The 18485-nt window shown below is 43.8% G+C and overlaps 1 protein-coding gene across 1 annotated transcript; it reads right to left on the bottom strand.

Moving 5' to 3' along the window:
- Positions 1–12084: 12084 nt before the first annotated feature.
- On the bottom strand, positions 12085–14591 carry LOC135376018 (putative nuclease HARBI1). Its single transcript, XM_064608632.1, has 5 exons — positions 14408–14591; positions 14063–14332; positions 13629–13741; positions 12924–13059; positions 12085–12491 (listed from the first exon to the last, which is right to left on the bottom strand). Exons 1-5 carry the CDS (start codon positions 14589–14591, stop codon positions 12085–12087), a joined length of 1110 nt encoding a protein of 369 aa, XP_064464702.1.
- Positions 14592–18485: the final 3894 nt, after the last annotated feature.

Here is an 18485-nt window from a genome sequence, read left to right as displayed (position 1 = left end):
GTTTTTAGAGCAGTTGGCGACGTTTAAAACGGGAATATTCAAAATGTGCCGGAAATCGAAAAATCAAGCTGAAAACGTCTTAGATCATGAAAACAGTGCTAAATAGCGTTTTTAGAGCGGTTGGCGACGTTGAAAATGGGAATAATCAGAATGTGTCGGAAATCGAAAAATCAAGCTGAACACTTCTTAGATCATGAAAACAGTGCTAAATAGCGTTTTTACAGCGATTGGCGACGTGGAGAACACGAATATTCAAAATGCGCCGGAAATCGAAAAATCAAGCTGAAAACGTCTTAGATCACGAAAACAGTGCTAAATAGCGTTTTTAGAGCGGTTGGCGACGTTTAAAATGGGAATAATCAAAAGGCGCCGGAAACCGAAAAATCAAGGTGAAAACATCTTAGATCATGAAAACAGTGCTAAATAGCGTTTTTAGAGCGGTTGGCGACGTTTAAAATGGGGATAATCAAAATGTGCCGGAAATCGAAAAATTAAGCTGAAAACGTCTTAGATCATGAAAACAGTGCTAAATAGCGTTTTTAGAGCGGTTGGCGACGTTTAAAATGGGAATGATCAAAATGTGCCGGAAATTGAAAAATCAAGCTGAAAACGTCTTAGATCATGAAAACAGTGCTAAATAGCGTATTTAGAGCGGTTGGCGACGTTTAAAATGGGAATAATCAAAAGGCGCCGGAAATCGAAAAATTAGGTGAAAACGTCTTAGATCATGAAAACAGTGCTAAATAGCGTTTTTACAGCGGTTGGCGACGTTTAAAATGGGAATAATCAAAATGCGCCGGAAATCGAAAAATCAAGCTGAAAACGTCTTAGATCATGAAAACAGTGCTAATAGCGTTTTTAGAGCAGTTGGCGACGTTTAAAACGGGAATATTCAAAATGTGCCGGAAATCGAAAAATCAAGCTGAAAACGTCTTAGATCATGAAAACAGTGCTAAATAGCGTTTTTAGAGCGTTTGGCGACGTGGAGAACACGAATATTCAAAATACGTCGGAAATCGAAAAATCAAGCTGAAAAGGTCTTAGATCATGAAAACAGTGCTAAATAGCGTTTTTAGAGCGTTTGGCGACGTGGAGAACACGAATATTCAAAATACGCCGGAAATCGAAAAATCAAGCTGAAAAGATCTTAGATCATGAAAACAGTGCTAAATAGCGTTTTTAGAGCGGTTGGCGACGTTGAAAATGGGAATAATCAGAATGTGCCGGAAATCGAAAAATCAAGCTGAACACTTCTTAGATGATGAAAACAGTGCTAAATAGCGTTTTTAGAGCGTTTGGCGACGTGGAGAACACGAATATTCAAAATGCGCCGGAAATCGAAAAATCAAGCTGAAAACGTCTTAGATCATGAAAACAGTGCTAAATAGCGTTTTTAGAGCGGTTGGCGACGTTTAAAATGGGGATAATCAAAATGTGCCGGAAATCGAAAAATTAAGCTGAAAACGTCTTAGATCATGAAAACAGTGCTAAATAGCGTTTTTAGAGCGGTTGGCGACGTTTAAAATGGGAATGATCAAAATGTGCCGGAAATCGAAGAATCAAGCTGAAAAGGTCTTAGATCATGAAAACAGTGCTAAATAGCGTTTTTAGAGCTGTTGACGATGTGGAGAACACGAATATTCAAAATGCGCCCGAAATCGAAAAATCAAGCTAAAACGTCTTAGATCATGATAACAGTGCTAAATAGCGTTTTTACAGCGGCTGGCGACGTTTAAAATGGGAATAATCAAAATGCGCCTGAAATCGAAAAATCAAGCTGAAAACGTCTTAGATCATGAAAACAGTGCTAAATAGCGTTTTTAGAGCAGTTGGCGACGTTTAAAACGGGATTATTCAAAATGTGCCGGAAATCGAAAAATCAAGCTGAAAACGTCTTAGATCATGAAAACAGTGCTAAATAGCTTTTTTAGAGCGTTTGGCGACGTGGAGAACACGAATATTCAAAATGCGCCGGAAATCGAAAAATCAAGCTGAAAACGTCTTAGATCATGAAAACAGTGCTAAACAGCGTTTTTAGAGCGCTTGGCGACGTTTAAAATGGGAATAATCAGAATGCGCCGGAAATCGAAAAATCAAGCTGAAAACGTCTTAGATCATGAAAACAGTGCTAAATAGCGTTTTTAGAGCGGTTGGCGACGTTGAAAATGGGAATAATCAGAATGTGTCGGAAATCGAAAAATCAAGCTGAACACTTCTTAGATCATGAAAACAGTGCTAAATAGCGTTTTTAGAGCGTTTGGCGACGTGGAGAACACGAATACTCAAAACGCGTCGGAAATCGAAAAATCAAACTGGAAACGTCTTAGATCATGAAAACAGTGCTAAATAGCGTTTTTAGAGCGGTTGGCGACGTGGAGAACACGAATATTCAAAATGCGCCGGAAATCGAAAAATCAAGCTGAAAACATCTTAGATCATGAAAACAATGCTAAATAGCGTTTTTAGAGCGGTTGGTGACGTTTAAAATGGGAATAATCAAAATGCACCGGAAATCGAAAAATCAAGGTGAAAACGTCTTAGATCATGAAAACAGTGCTAAACAGCGTTTTTAGAGCGGTTGGGGACGTTTAAAATGGGAATAATCAAAATGTGCCGGAAATCGAAAAATCAAGCTGAAAACGTCTTAGATCATGAAAACAGTGCTAAATAGCGTTTTTAGAGCAGTTGGCGACGTTTAAAATGGGGATAATCAAAATGTGCCGGAAATCGAAAAATCAAGCTAAAAACGTCTTAGATCATGAAAACAGTGCTAAATAGCGTTTTTAGAGCGATTGGCGACGTGGAGAACACGAATATTCAAAATGCGCCGGAAATCGAAAAATCAAGCTGAAAACGTCTTAGATCATGAAAACAGTGCTAAACAGCGTTTTTAGAGCGGTTGGCGACGTTTCAAATGGGAATAATCAGAATGCGCCGGAAATCGAAAAATCAAGCTGAAAACGTCTTAGGTCATGAAAACAGTGCTAAATAGCGTTTTTAGAGCGTTTGGCGACGTGGAGAACACGAATATTCAAAATGCGCCGGAAATCGAAAAATCAAGCTGAAAACGTCTTACATCATGGAAACAGTGCTAAATAGCGTTTTTAGAGCAGTTGGCGACGTTTAAAACGGGAATATGCAAAATGCGCCAGAAATAAAAAAATCAAGCTGAAAACATCTTAGATTATGAAAACAGTGCTAAATAGCGTTTTTAGAGCGGTTGGCGACGTTTAAAATGGGAATAATCAAAGTGTGCCGGAAATCGAAAAATCAAGCTGAAAACGTCTTAGATCATGAAAACAGTGCTAAATAGCGTTTTTAGAGCGGTTGGCGACATTTAAAATGGGAATAATCAAAATGTGCCGGAAATCGAAAAATCAAGCTGAAAACGTCTTAGATCATGAAAACAGTGCTAAATAGCGTTTTTAGAGCGTTTGGCGACGTGGAGAACACGAATATTCAAAATACGCCGGAAATCGAAAAATCAAGCTGAAAAGGTCTTAGATCATGAAAACAGTGCTAAATAGCGTTTTTAGAGCGTTTGGCGACGTGGAGAACACGAATATTCAAAATGCGCCGGAAATCGAAAAATCAAGCTGAAAACGTCTTAGATCATGAAAACAGTGCTAAATAGCGTTTTTAGAGCGTTTGGCGACATTTAAAATGGGAATAATCAAAATGCGCCGGAAATCGAAAAATCAAGCTGAAAACGTCTTAGATCATGAAAACAGTGCTAAATAGCGTTTTGAGAGCGTTTGGCGACGTGGAGAACACGAATATTCAAAAATGCGCCGGAAATCGAAAAATCAAGCTGAAAACGTCTTAGATCATGGAAACAGTGCTAAATAGCATTTTTAGAGCAGTTGGCAACGTTTAAAACGGGAATATTCAAAATGCGCCAGAAATAAAAAAATCAAGCTGAAAACATCTTAGATCATGAAAACAGTGCTAAGTAGCGTTTTTAGAGCGGTTGGCGACGTTTAAAATGGGAATAATCAAAATGTGCCGGAAATCGAAAAATCAAGCTGAAACGTCTTAGATCATGAAAACAGTGCTAAATAGCGTTTTTAGAGCGGTTGGCGACATTTAAAATGGGAAAAATCAAAATGTGCCGGAAATCGAAAAATCAACCTGAAAACGTCTTAGATCATGAAAACAGTGCTAAATAGCGTTTTTAGAGCGTTTGGCGACGTGGAGAACCCGAATATTTAAAATACGCCGGAAATCGAAAAATCAAGCTGAAAAGGTCTTAGATCATGAAAACAGTGCTAAATAGCGTTTTTAGAGCGTTTGGCGACGTGGAGAACACGAATATTCAAAATGCACCGGAAATCGAAAAATCAAGCTGAAAACGTCTTAGATCATGAAAACAGTGCTAAATAGCGTTTTTAGAGCGGTTGGCGACGTTTAAAATAGGAATAATCAAAATGTGCCGGAAATCGAAAAATCAAGCTGAAAACGTCTTAGATCATGAAAACAGTGCTAAATAGCGTTTTTAGAGCGGTTGGCGACGTTTAAAATGGGAATAATCAAAATGCGCCGGAAATCGAAAAATCAAGCTGAAAACGTCTTAGATCATGAAAACAGTGCTAAATAGCGTTTTTAGAGCGGTTGGAGACGTTTAAAATGGGAATAATCAGAATGCGCCGGAAATCGAAAAATCAAGCTGAAAACGTCTTAGATCATGAAAACAGTGCTAAATAGCTTTTTTAGAGCGTTTGGCGACGTGGAGAACACGAATATTCAAAATGCGCCGGAAATCGAAAAATCAAGCTGAAAACGTCTTAGATCATGAAAACAGTGCTAAATAGCGTTTTTAGAGCGCTTGGCGACGTTTAAAATGGGAATAATCAGAATGCGCCGGAAATCGAAAAATCAAGCTGAAAACGTCTTAGGTCATGAAAACAGTGCTAAATAGCGTTTTTAGAGCGTTTGGCGACGTGGAGAACACGAATATTCAAAATGCGCCGGAAATCGAAAAATCAAGCTGAAAACGTCTTACATCATGGAAACAGTGCTAAATAGCGTTTTTAGAGCAGTTGGCGACGTCTAAAACGGGAATATGCAAAATGCGCCAGAAATAAAAAAATCAAGCTGAAAACATCTTAGATCATGAAAACAGTGCTAAATAGCGTTTTTAGAGCGGTTAGCGACGTTTAAAATGGGAATAATCAAAGTGTGCCGGAAATCGAAAAATCAAGCTGAAAACGTCTTAGATCATGAAAACAGTGCTAAATAGCGTTTTTAGAGCGGTTGGCGACATTTAAAATGGGAATAATCAAAATGTGCCGGAAATCGAAAAATCAAGCTGAACACGTCTTAGATCATGAAAACAGTGCTAAATAGCGTTTTTAGAGCGTTTGGCGACGTGGAGAACACGAATATTCAAAATACGCCGGAAATCGAAAAATCAAGCTGAAGAGGTCTTAGATCATGAAAACAGTGCTAAATAGCGTTTTTAGAGCGTTTGGCGACGTGGAGAACACGGATATTCAAAATGCGCCGGAAATCGAAAAATCAAGCTGAAAACGTCTTAGATCATGAAAACAGTGCTAAATAGCGTTTTTAGAGCGTTTGGCGACGTTTAAAATGGGAATAATCAAAATGCGCCGGAAATCGAAAAATCAAGCTGAAAACGTCTTAGATCATGAAAACAGTGCTAAATAGCGTTTTGAGAGCGTTTGGCGACGTGGAGAACACGAATATTTAAAAATGCGCCGGAAATCGAAAAATCAAGCTGAAAACGTCTTAGATCATGGAAACAGTGCTAAATAGCATTTTTAGAGCAGTTGGCAACGTTTAAAACGGGAATATTCAAAATGCGCCAGAAATAAAAAAATCAAGCTGAAAACATCTTAGATCATGAAAACAGTGCTAAGTAGCGTTTTTAGAGCGGTTGGCGACGTTTAATATGGGAATAATCAAAATGTGCCGGAAATCGAAAAATCAAGCTGAAACGTCTTAGATCATGAAAACAGTGCTAAATAGCGTTTTTAGAGCGGTTGGCGACATTTAAAATGGGAATAATCAAAATGTGCCGGAAATCGAAAAATCAAGCTGAAAACGTCTTAGATCATGAAAACAGTGCTAAATAGCGTTTTTAGAGCGTTTGGCGACGTGGAGAACCCGAATATTTAAAATACGCCGGAAATCGAAAAATCAAGCTGAAAACGTCTTAGATCATGAAAACAGTGCTAAATAGCGTTTTTAGAGCGGTTGGCGACGTGGAGAACACGAATATTCAAAATGCGCAGGAAATCGAAAAATCAAGCTGAAAACGTCTTAGATCATGAAAACAGTGCTAAATAGCGTTTTTAGAGCGTTTGGCGACGTGGAGAACACGAATATTCAAAATGCGCCGGAAATCGAAAAATCAAGCTGAAAACGTCTTAGATCATGAAAACAGTGCTAAATAGCGTTTTTAGAGCGTTTGGCGACGTGGAGAACACGAATATTCAAAATACGCCGGAAATCGAAAAATCAAGCTGAAAACGTCTTAGATCATGAAAACAGTGCTAAATAGCGTTTTTAGAGCGGTTGGCGACGTTTAAAATGGTAATAATCAAAATGTGCCGGAAATCGAAAAATCAAGCTGAAACGTCTTAGATCATGAAAACAATGCTAAATAGCGTTTTTAGAGCGGTTGGCGACGTTTAAAATGGGAATAATCAAAATGTGCCGGAAATCGAAAAATCAAGCTGAAAACGTCTTAGATCATGAAAACAGTGCTAAATAGTGTTTTTAGTGTGTTTGGCGACGTAGAGAACACGAATCATCAAAATGTGCCGGAAATCGAAAAATCAAGCTGAAAACGTCTTAGATCATGAAAACAGTGCTAAATAGCGTTTTTAGAGCGGTTGGCGACGTTGAAAATGGGAATAATCAGAATGTGCCGGAAATCGAAAAATCAAGCTGAACACTTCTTAGGTCATGAGAACAGTGCTAAATAGCGTTTTTAGAGCGTTTGGCGACGTGGAGAACATGAATATTCAAAATGCGTTTGCAGACGAGCATGGCCGATTGGCAGCGAAGTGTAAAGTGCCAAATTGAAAGGGTAAGATTAAGTCTCCGTCTCTCTGCAGAGCTCTAAGTATCATTATTAATATTCCCCTGAGATTACCAGCAAGTGTTTGGGACCACGTCGTAGTGTGCTTGGCCCCTCGCACTGCTTGCGACATAATTGCCTGTAATTTGGGTTCCGTAGTTCCGCAGCGTTCTGCGTATAGTGCTTGAGTAATAAACAGGTACGGTAGAACTTGCTGTGCCTGGTTATGACTTAGCTACCATAGTTATTCGCAGGATTTGTGGTATTCGCCGAAGCCGCGAAACAGATCACAGACAGCTTTGTTGAAAGCAATACATTTTCCGATGGGTCACCTAAAGCGAGGGGGAGTGTTTGGATTTGTTGCTCGATTACCTGAATACAGAGCGGCAGCAGTGAAAATGAGCGCTACGAAACGAGAGTACGGGTCAAGGAAGAGGACAAAAATTGTGGGAGGCACTTAAGTGTCCTTGCGTGCGCCAATGCGAAAGCATTAGCGTTGACTCATTAGTGATCTTAATTATTTGACTAATTGGTGTTGACTAATGATGACGTCATTGTGGTCACGGGATTAGTGTTGACTAATTAATGAGGGTTAATTAGTTCACTAATTAGTCGTGACTAATTAGTGAGTTAATTAATTGACAAATTAGTGATAGTTAATTAGATGACTAATCAGTGGCAGTTAATTAGTTGAGTAATTAGTGTTTACTAATTGGCGTTAGTTAATTAGTTGACTAATTATTAATGGTTAAATAGGTGCATATTTTCTGGTGACAACCTGCTAACTCTACTCGTGAGGCAAGAAATGATTTCGCACTAAAACAATAAAGACGGCCACAGTGCACACCGCCACCAAGCAGTGGAGTCGCGCCACTTCGTTGACGTGATCGTTATTGCCTCACGCACTATCTGGAATATGTTGTGATTTTACGTTATTTTTAGATGTCAAACAACAAGGACGCGCGAGGCGTGGTTCGTGGTATATGCAAATCTTGTGACTGCTGGGAATTTTATCGAAACGACAGCGGCGCCCCTCTCATGCCCGGATGGTGCGCTTACAGCGGGCATTCGCCAACGGAGCATGCCGCGCTTGGTGAGAGCTTCCGCCCATGCACTATTTCTGCTTTGTGACGTATTTTGAACAAGCTAACAGTCTCTGTCGCTCGTTGTTTTTACTTGTTTTCATGAGCATACCTACTTGGTGAAGGTAATCCAAATGCAAGCGGTTTGCAGCCATCTTTCCGGGACTTGGCACAAATCGGGGGCGGAGCTGGACCTGAATCAGGTGAGTTGTGTTTTGTAGCCAAGGGGGCCGGGGTTGGCGCTTGTCCTCCATTGTGCCTGACTACATACCGTAGTTAGAGCATTTAGAAGGCGAAATCCTCGTCTCACATGTAAATCGCGACTCCCTCCCGATTTTCTCCCTCCTGTTTTGCTAGTTAACCCATTTTCATACCGCCTAACAACGGATTGTAACACCCAGGTGTAGCATCGGCAGACGAGCCCAGCACTGAGTACACCCAGCAGGCCACCGGAAATTCTACTCCCCAGACAGAAGGGACTACATCAGCTACCCAGGCTACAAGCATGCCAACCACGCCATTTTCAATTTTCAAGCGCGTCGTAGCCAGTCTTCGCTGTTTTCGTCTTCTTTTGTTTTGTGGTGTAACATCACGGGATGTGGCAAAGGGTTTGCCACCTATTGTTTTCTTCGTACTCCATGATACCTACCTGGCCTCGACATTGCTGTGATATGGAGATTTCTTTTGTTTCTACACTGGCCCAGTTGAGAAGTATCAACTGCTAGTCATTATGGAGCCGCCCACTAGTGTTTAGCTGCTAGCACAACTTGTTGGTCGTATTTTTCTCCAGTGTTATTGTTTTAACGATGACAGTATCAACTGCTGGTCATTATGGAGCCGCTAACTTTCGTTTAACAGCCCAACTCCATGGTCGTATTTTTCTCCAGTGTTATTGTTTTAACGGTGGCAGCTATCAACTGCTGGTCATTATGGAGCACCTCACTTTTGTTTTAACACATTTTTGTTTTAACTTTTAACACGGCTGCTTGGTCGTATTTATTTCTCCAACGTTATTAGTTTACTGTTGACAAGTATCAACTCCAGGTCATTATAGACCAGCTTACTTTAGTTTAACCGTCTGCACAGCTTCCGGGTGGTATTTTTCTCCAATATCTTGTTTTACTGTGTGCAATATTTGATTGTCTCAGCGTGTCTTACATTTATTGCGTACGGTGCACATTTCGAGAAGTAAAGTTGCCATGCATCTTCTTGTTACAGTGTTGTGCAACTTTGTCGTGCAGTTGATTTTGCATGGTAAAGCCACCGTCGACGATGTTATGTGGCACGCGCTACCTAGGGCGCGTTCCCGGACACTGCGCGAGCTCGCGACCTCGCGCTGACCACGCCCATCGTTGTCGCTGCGCTGGAGGACAACGAAAGTGCGGGAACACTACCGTTGCGCTATCGTTGCGCGATCCGCCACGAGGTGACAGCACTCTCGACTACAGGCCTGCTGCGAACGCACTTCGTACCAGAAATTAAGTTGAAATAAGGTGTAAATGAGACACATAATTTTGGTTACATAAACAATTACACTGTAAGTACACCTCGAAACAGCATTAGTTTTAACCGTTTGTTTTCTGCCTGAAACCAACCAATGATAAGCGACGTACTGTCGTCTGCTGCGGTTGAGATTCAAATTTGGTCGCGCGGACGACGTGAAAAAGTTTGGTGAGTATGAAAGTCTCTTCAGATATCCTTACGTATGCTATAACATTGTCGCTTACTATCTCTTGCAACATCATAACGTAACAAAAATTAATGTGAACCATCTTTATGTAATTCCTTGTTGCGTTTCGGTTATTTCTTCTGTAATTTGTACGACCGCTCAGTATATGTGTGGCAGTAAAATTTGCATTTCTCTGCGCACATATGTCGTCGGACGTCGGACATATGTCGAGACTTGGAAGATAGCGAGCAGCCAACTGCTCGATTTATATGCATGCGGAATTTAGCTGAAAAGCATGCATCTTATGTGTCATGGGACCTTTCTGCAAAAAAAGGGGTAGAGATGGAAAAAATATGCACATCATTCTGCACAAGGTAGCAGGGAAAACTTTGTTTTACTGTACTTCCAATTATAAATAGAGCAGTTGTTCAAAAAGTGTGGCTGTTAATGGGAATCTTATTTTTCCTTCTTCCTCTCACATTACAGACATGGCAAGCGAAAGCCAAAGACTGCTGCTGCTGTCACTGCTCGAGGAGTCGCCCGAATTGTCTAACAACAGGACATTCCTCGAGGGTGAGACAGCAGCTCAACGCAGAGGAAAATCGGACACAATTGCTGCCACCCTGAATGCTGTTGGAGCGTTCAACAAAAATGGCAAGGGGTGGCAGCAACTGTGGAAAGACTGGCGCCACAGGGTGCGGAGCCGTGCCCGGGAAATGACTCGGAAGATGCAGGCCACAGGGGGAGGAAGTGGCTACGTTGTCACTGACGTGGGGCCGACCCCGGTGGATATTTCATCACACCTGTCTGGGCTGGACCAGCGTGTCATGGATCTCGTGGGCTGTGACACAACGGCCGGCCTACCAGGGGCGGTGGAGATGTCCATCGAGACTGGTCTGATGGAAGTGATGCTGCCCGTCTCAGTCGTACGTAACCTGCTGTGGTCCTAGCCTAACATGAGTATGAAGGAAGTGCAAAAGATAAACTATCCGTGAATGCAGCACACCTCAACATGCTGATATCAGTTGCACATTTTCAGAATGAGACAGAGCCGGTTCCCTCCACCTCAACAGGTCCTCATCGAACCGAGGAGTCAACTGGAACGGTAGTGTTTTCCTGCTGATGACTGTCTTTCAGCAAGTACACGAGGCTATGATTTTTTGGGTAACAGGTATTACAAGTAGGAATAACACCTGCACAGCAAAGCACGGCCCGAAGCAGCACAAGGGCTCCTTGCCGACGAAGGAGGAGGCGAGTGCCCCCTTCCGTAACTGCTCAACTGCTGGAGAAGCAGGCGCAGCTGATTGAGCAGCAGCGGAAGCTCGTCGATGAACAGAAGAAGACGACGGACTCACTAAACAGACTCTGTGAGGTAAAGGGAAAGCAGTAAATGCAACGACACACACAGGGGACAGTGGTAGAAAACCGAGCTATGATTTATTTACATTTAGGTTATAGTCCACTTAACACAACAGTTCTGTAGTCACAAACATGTATACAATTTCTTGAGTAATGATAGCTCTACACTGTGCTGTACAATACTAAACATGCAATGAAATTGTTGCTGGTACACAGTTGTGTCTTATTAATATGGACTCCTTCAGTCTCTGTCAAAATTTTCCATAAAGCGAATAGTCCCTATTATCGAGTACTAAGAAAGTAACAGAAATCAATGGAACAGTTTAAGCTTGACATTACAGGGGAAGGATATCTGTCATGGTACGCTCCCAAGATTTTTCCCTCAGAGTTCTTACGACCTCACAAAGACAATCAATGTGAAAGAACGGGCATAGCTTTCCTTTGCACAAGACACCACATCTACTGTACTATTTTCAGAAGTTCTCCTGTTTAATATGGAGAGAGAGTTATTCAATGTCTCCTTCCTTCATACTGATACCATCCATAATAACGAGCCAAAAATACATGAATTACATAGGGTTTTTACTTTGTTCTACTGTTCATGGGGTAGAGTATTGCCCCTGGTGTTGAAACTTGTCAATCATCATAACGAAGCTGTCTGAAAAGCGAGTTTCCATATTAATGAGGAGTAAATGCATTAACAATGTTTGCACCTCAGAAAAATCGTTGATAATTCGAGTAGTCCATATTAACCAGGCACAAGTGTGCCTAGTGTCTATAGCGGACGAATGAAAACTTTACAGGGCTTGAGTATAGTTAAAATTGTGTATACAGTTAGTGTATCTTATTTACAGCTGTTCTCTCCTATGAGTTCATACTTTGCTCTCCTTCTGGAGAAGGAGAGGGCAGGTTCCAACCAGTGAGGTGCGTTATCTGAAACACTGTCTGATGAGCTGGCTTCTGAGTTGTGATGCACGATTTGTCACGGACACAGGGTCAGGCTCATAGTCCTCTGCTCCAGCCTCCTCCGGGTCCGCTGTGGCACCACCTTCCGCCCGTTCCTCACCAGCGTCATCCAGAGGCTCAACAGTGTTGTACACTAAGCACATGTTATGGAGGACGGCGCAGGCGTTGATGATCTTGCAGCACCGATTCGGAGCGAAGTGCAATGTGCGGTACCTCTGGAGGCACCGAAATCGCATCTTCAGTACCCCAAAGCAGTGCTCAATGCGCACACGGGTCCTTCTGTGTGCACTGTTAAAACGCTGTTCCTCGGGTGTTGAGGGAGAACGAACTGGTGTCATGAGCCAGGGTTGGAGCGGGTACGCGCTGTCACCTGTAAATAGTTTTGTAGTCAAATTCATTATTCTAAAAATGTACGTTTAGACCCATGATCTGTGCACTATATTCGTTTTTGACAATGTTTAACCATACAGCTCCCAATGCCGGAAATAAATGAGTAATGCATGGAATAAAAATGAATCATTTCATGGCACTGGTGCAGTGAGTAAGAATTACTGGGCATGGTATGCTTCTCAGCCAGTTACAAACAAATCATTTTCGAAATAAGGAACTCAGGAAAAATGTGCTGCTGCTAGGTTTCAAACCTTGATCTTCTGATTTCTGGTCAGATATGCTACCATTACATGCGTTTGTCGTCCCCGCCTTGGCTAATACATGTTGGAGTCTTTTTCAGTATTTGAAGTATCCAGATCTCGATATGCAAAGCTGTGTTGTTGTGCAGAATCGAAGCACAAGCATCTCATACCAAGTAGCCACTCTCCATCTTCGAATACAGTGGCAGCTGCTTGGTGCAGATTGCAGGCTCCCCATACAGATGCATCGTGGCATGATCCGGGGAACCTTGCGTTCACAAAAAGGATCCGCCTCAAGGCGTCACAAACCTGACAGGAAGAAGATTGGTGGTATTAACTGTCGTGATATGTATCCTTGGTACTTAAAAGGCAAGAATACTACTCATTACTACACATGGGGCATGGGACAATAAATAATTGTGCCTCTGTAATAATGGATTCAGCTGAAAAATGTCTGTTGCAAAAAAGTTGAAGCACCAAAATGTTCTCAAATCTGCACCCAGCAGTACCAGCACTGTAGTGGTTCGGTTCACACAATGTTTGTGAAAATACCCCTTTAAATATGTTTCATCCTTCCTTTCATCCTTTGTTAGTTTATCCTTTATTCCCTAATTCCTTTTCTTTTTAATTATTTCTTATTTCTTTCTTTCCGGAATAGCAAGCTGACGTCCCGTTTGGCTGACCTTTCCCCCGTTTTTGTTTTCCTTTTTGTCGAATAAATATATCCCCCCTTTAAATATAGCCTTGTTCAGTGTCGCTTGACTTGCACACGCTCCTGCTGAATGCGACATATCGAGAGATATTATGGAATATTACTGGGAAGTGTCATTAAATTGTGGCTGGCATTGCATTGGAATATTAAATAAATATGCACGTACCATCAGGACGTTGATGGAGTGATAGCCTTTATGGCAATAGTAATTACCATCAACAAACCGCGGATCAGAGAGGCTTGGCTGCATAATTGCAATCTGTGTACCGTCGATAGCCCCTGCAAGTATTGCACAAAATTACACACTGTGGGAGAGAGCACCCCTGCTTTGTTAATAAGATCAATTAACCCATGACCACGCATCAGTTCACAACAAAGCCCACTCTTCAGAATTAGTGGCCTGAAACATGCACTGACATACATGATGAACAAACTTTATACCCAGTCAATGGTGCATTTATAGGTTATAATGTACACATTATTGTATATTCGTTACGTAACAAATCTAGTTACAAATGCACAATGAATACAAAGCATGACTAATACAAAATAGGTTGTTCTGCACAGCGAACATACACATACACGATAATGTTAACATACCAACACAGCCTGGGAAGCCGGCCAGTTCGTAGAAGCCACGCTTCACTTGTAGCTTCTCATCGGGCGTGGTGGGGAATCGCAGGTACTTCGGTGCGAGGTTCTTCAAGATGGCCTCGGTGACCTTGTGAATAGCCTCTGATACCGCGTGTTTGCTGCAGGCGATGGTGTCTTCTCTCGCAAGGTTCCCCAGAAAGGCTCCAGTGGCATAGAAGTGAAGAGCTATTAGCACCCTCCGTTCCACGGTCAACGTCGTACGATGCGACTGCCGAGCTGAAATGCATTATTTGGTTAAAAAACGATGACCGCGTATCATGCAGAATTTCGGATTCCCGCTCCTATACTAACTGCGTTGCAGATCCTCCCGAACAGCTTCGCATACTTCTCTGACCGCCTCCTTGGGCAGACGGAAGGTAGCCACGAATTCGTCATCTGACATTGAAGAGAAAGCATCTCGGCAACTGTTGAATGTGCGCACCGGCTCTTCCTCCACAACACCTTCATCTTCTAAAATGAAGTAGAGGTCCGCCATTTTCGACGCGAACACCGAGGAGCTTTGCGTTGTTGTTCCTCCTCTCAGGAAACAACAACGTTCTCCCAGCGCGAGCTCGCGAAGCTGGTGCAGGAACGGGGTTATCTGAGCATGCTCGCGAAGCGTACCACGTGGTGCTCTTGTTGCTGGGGCAACGGGGACGCTCGACGCGAGGTCGCGAGCTCGCGCAGTGTCCGGGAACGCGCCCCAGGCCCCACAAGGGGGCACACACTACCGTATATTCTGCGTGCTACGAAGTGCCGGAGCTGCAGCCAGTCCGCCTGTACCACTGGCCATAGCCTCCTATATACTAGTATATAGGAGGCTATGCACTGGCATAATCGGTTCAACGTGCCACATGCTGTAGCTGACACAATGTAGCGTCTAGACTAAGCGGTACCCTTCAACCGACTCTCTGCGCGGCACAAAACATTACGTAATCTGAGTGTCAAAATAATGCAAAAAAGTGCCCCTTATTACGCGTCACACGATTAAGAGTGGGAAAAGGTTTCGTCTTCGAATTGTCCGTCGGGTGTCAAATGGGTTTTGCAGAAGCAAAATATGATCCGACATGTATGGATAGGGAAATACTTAACACTTGCATAGTGCCTGAATAAAAAATATGGATATATTTCAGTTCTCCAGTAAAGAAGCTGCATCCAACATTTTTACATACAGGCGTTTATAGTTTTATTATGTATATTGTTTCTATTTTCAGTGTATCTTGGAAACGTTCCTTCCTGCTACCCACAATCGTCTACCACTCCACACATGTGTAAAGCACTTGTTGCCTTTGGAGCAATCACGATCAGTGCACGGACCCGAACACAGAGGCACTGCTTGCAGCTAACAGCGATACAAGTACTGCGATTTGTTGATATGTCATTGTGCAAAGAGGGGAAGTGCTCACGATGTCTGGTAACTTGGCCGCATGTTTGCAACTCTAGTCAATGTTTACCCTGTATGTTACTAGAAATAAATCGTGTACCAAGATCCATGGTGCCTTTTTGAACCGTATAGACATACTGTGCATGAACCACACATACCTGCACGTGCACGTGAGGGACCTATGCCTGGATGAACCAATACATGGGCCACTAGTGCGGAAATTTAGGTATAAATTATGTATAATTTTAGACATCATGGCTAATACATGTCCATACGACGGCTCAGTGGATAGATAAGTGTTGTTGGGAGCTCTAAAGAACGACAACCTGTTCGGTTAGTGGCGAGAGCCCAACTGATGCTTTGATGATCGTGCTCGTGAGGTTGTGCCTCGCACCAGTAGCGATGTGGATGAAGGTGCTGCACTGCTACATGGCCCTCCCCTTAGCGAAGCGGTCGACAGTCATGGGCAGGCGGTGCCAAGGGGGAGGGCCCAGCGGACGTGGCGAGGTGAGCGGGTAGTTGCTGAGGTGGCTGTCTGGGAGACGGTGAGCAGGGAAGCTCGACGGGGGGAACAACTCCCGAGGTGGGGGCAGAAACCGACGCGGAAGAGGATGGGGGATCTCCGGGTTCATCCAAGAATGCCGGCTTCAAACGGTCGATGGACACTGTGTCCTGACGGTTTCCGAGCTGAAGCGTGAAGTGCGGAAAGGTCCATCATAGGGATGTTGCACAGGCTTGCGGGTGCCATCATGCCGGACAAATACATGGGTGGACGGACAAATACATCACCGGGAATACGGAGCGTGGCGCCGTAAACCATATCCGCCGGCGTGCAGCCCAAACCTTCTTTAACTCGCACGAAGCGACAGGAGCACCAGAGGCAGCACTTCGGTCCAGCACGAACTGCCATTGGCCTTGAGGGCGGTCTTGAGACGACGATGAAATCGCTCTACCATGCCGTTCGCAGCAGGATGGTAAGCGGTGGTTCGAGCGCGGTGAGAGCCGAGTATGGTGTTAAGGCGGGCGAAGAAGCCGGACTCGAACTGCCTACCGCGGTCGGTCGTTATGGTAGCCGGGACGCCAAATCGGGCGACCCACGTCTGGACGAATGCTGCAGCTACAGATGAGGCTGTGATGTCAGCAAGCGGGGCGACTTCAGGCCAGCGGGTGAATCTGTCTATGATGGTGAGCAGATAACGAAAGCCTTCCGATGGTGGAAGTGGCCCGACGATATCTATGTGAATATGAGCGAAGCGAGAGTCCGGTTCCGCGAACTTTGCAAGTGGAGATGACGTGTGCCGGGATATTTTGGAGAGCTGGCACGGCAGACAGGATTGGACCCAGCGCTTGACGTCGCGTTGCATGTTGGGCCAGACGTAGCGAGCTGATACCAGCTTATGTGTAGCCCGGACGCCGGGATGGGCCGCGCCGCGGAGTTGGTCGAAAATAGCACGGCGGATCGTTTGCGGAAGAAAAGGGCGGGGTGTGCCGGTAGACACGTTACACCAGACGGTTGAGGAAGCTCCAGGTAGCGCGACGTTCCTGAGGTCGAGACGTGTTGGCGAGGAGCGGTAAGAGGCCAACTCGGGATCGTGAAGTTGAAGATCGGCGATGACGTCGAGTGACAAGGTAGAGGTGGTAGCGGCGGCGATGTCTACGCGACTGAGAGCGTCGGCAACGGAGTTTTGTAGGCCGGAGAGATGGCGTATATCGGTCGAGAACTCCGACACAAAGGCAAGGTGAGTAGTAAAGATAGGTTGAGAGCCGTCGTCAATGAGAAACTACGGCATCCCCCCTACCCTGAGCCCTGCGCGTACGACATGGACCACTGGACCCTACCCTGAGCCCTGCGCGTTTTTTTTCCCCGCGCGGCGCGCGTGCGGAGGCTTGTCCGCGCGATTATAACATGCAAAGAAGGGTCATACACAAAAAGTACGAGTCAAAATATATATTTATTAATGCCAATCAAGTTGAGATATATTTATTAAAGCCAATAGTGCTGGGAATTGTGATGCCAATCAGGTGAATGAGAAAAACCCAGCCGACAAAACCTTCACCACCTGTAACAGGGCGGTGCTCGGGTGGAGGGTTGCTGTGGTGGGCGGAGCGTGACCGGAGGGCTGTGCGCTTACCATTCATCCTGGACGGACTTCTTTTGTCATACTTGGGCCGACTTCCTTCCCGCGACAGGTGGGCGGAGCGTGACCGAAGGGCTGCTGTGGTTGCGGAGCGTGACTGGAGGGTTGCGTGCGTGCTTACCATTCACCCTGGGCTGGCTTCTTTCAAAATTTTCATACTTGGGCGTCGTGTGGCCGGAGGGCTACGTGTGCGTTTACCATTCAGCCTGGGTCGCCAACTTTCGTCATTTTTCAGCTTGGGCCGCTGACTTTCGCCATTTTTCAGCCTGAGCCGACTTGAATCATATTTTTTCCAGCTACAACAGGTGTGCAGTTTACATGCAAAGGATAGCCATACACAAAAGTACAAGTGAAAATATGTTTATTAAAGTCATTAGGAATTATGTTATGACTTTGCGTGAATGGGAAAAACTTAGCCAAAAATCTGAAATAGAAGGAACACAATACACGTAACAAAGAATATTACAGGTATGATACATTAGCAATGAATAGGTATCACAAAGCAAACACAATATTTTTATTAGTGGAAGTTTTCAATGAATCAGAATTGATAGCGCATTTAAAATATTCTTAATCAATACGATTACAATCAAAATTACAAATTGTATTATAAAACGTCTAATATTCCTATACGTGAGAATCATCAGTGCAATAGCGGGAAGTTCTGATAGTTGTATGTAATTAACTGTGAACAGCAGAGGCTCTGGAGGACTATGGTACACGAACACAAGAGGAAATAAAATCTATACCACTACATTGGTTAATCAAAACAACATAGTAATCTATCATTCAGAAAATGAAAAAATGAAACTCATCAGGAAATACACACGTTAAAAATGAACTTCACCACATAGCACGCTCCTAGCCA

The sequence above is a fragment of the Ornithodoros turicata genome, unplaced genomic scaffold, assembly GCF_037126465.1.
Source record: "Ornithodoros turicata isolate Travis unplaced genomic scaffold, ASM3712646v1 ctg00000969.1, whole genome shotgun sequence".
Taxonomy (NCBI): domain Eukaryota; kingdom Metazoa; phylum Arthropoda; class Arachnida; order Ixodida; family Argasidae; genus Ornithodoros; species Ornithodoros turicata.
The sequence above is the reverse complement of the archived record's forward strand: the minus strand, read 5'-3'. Positions and strand labels throughout refer to the sequence as shown.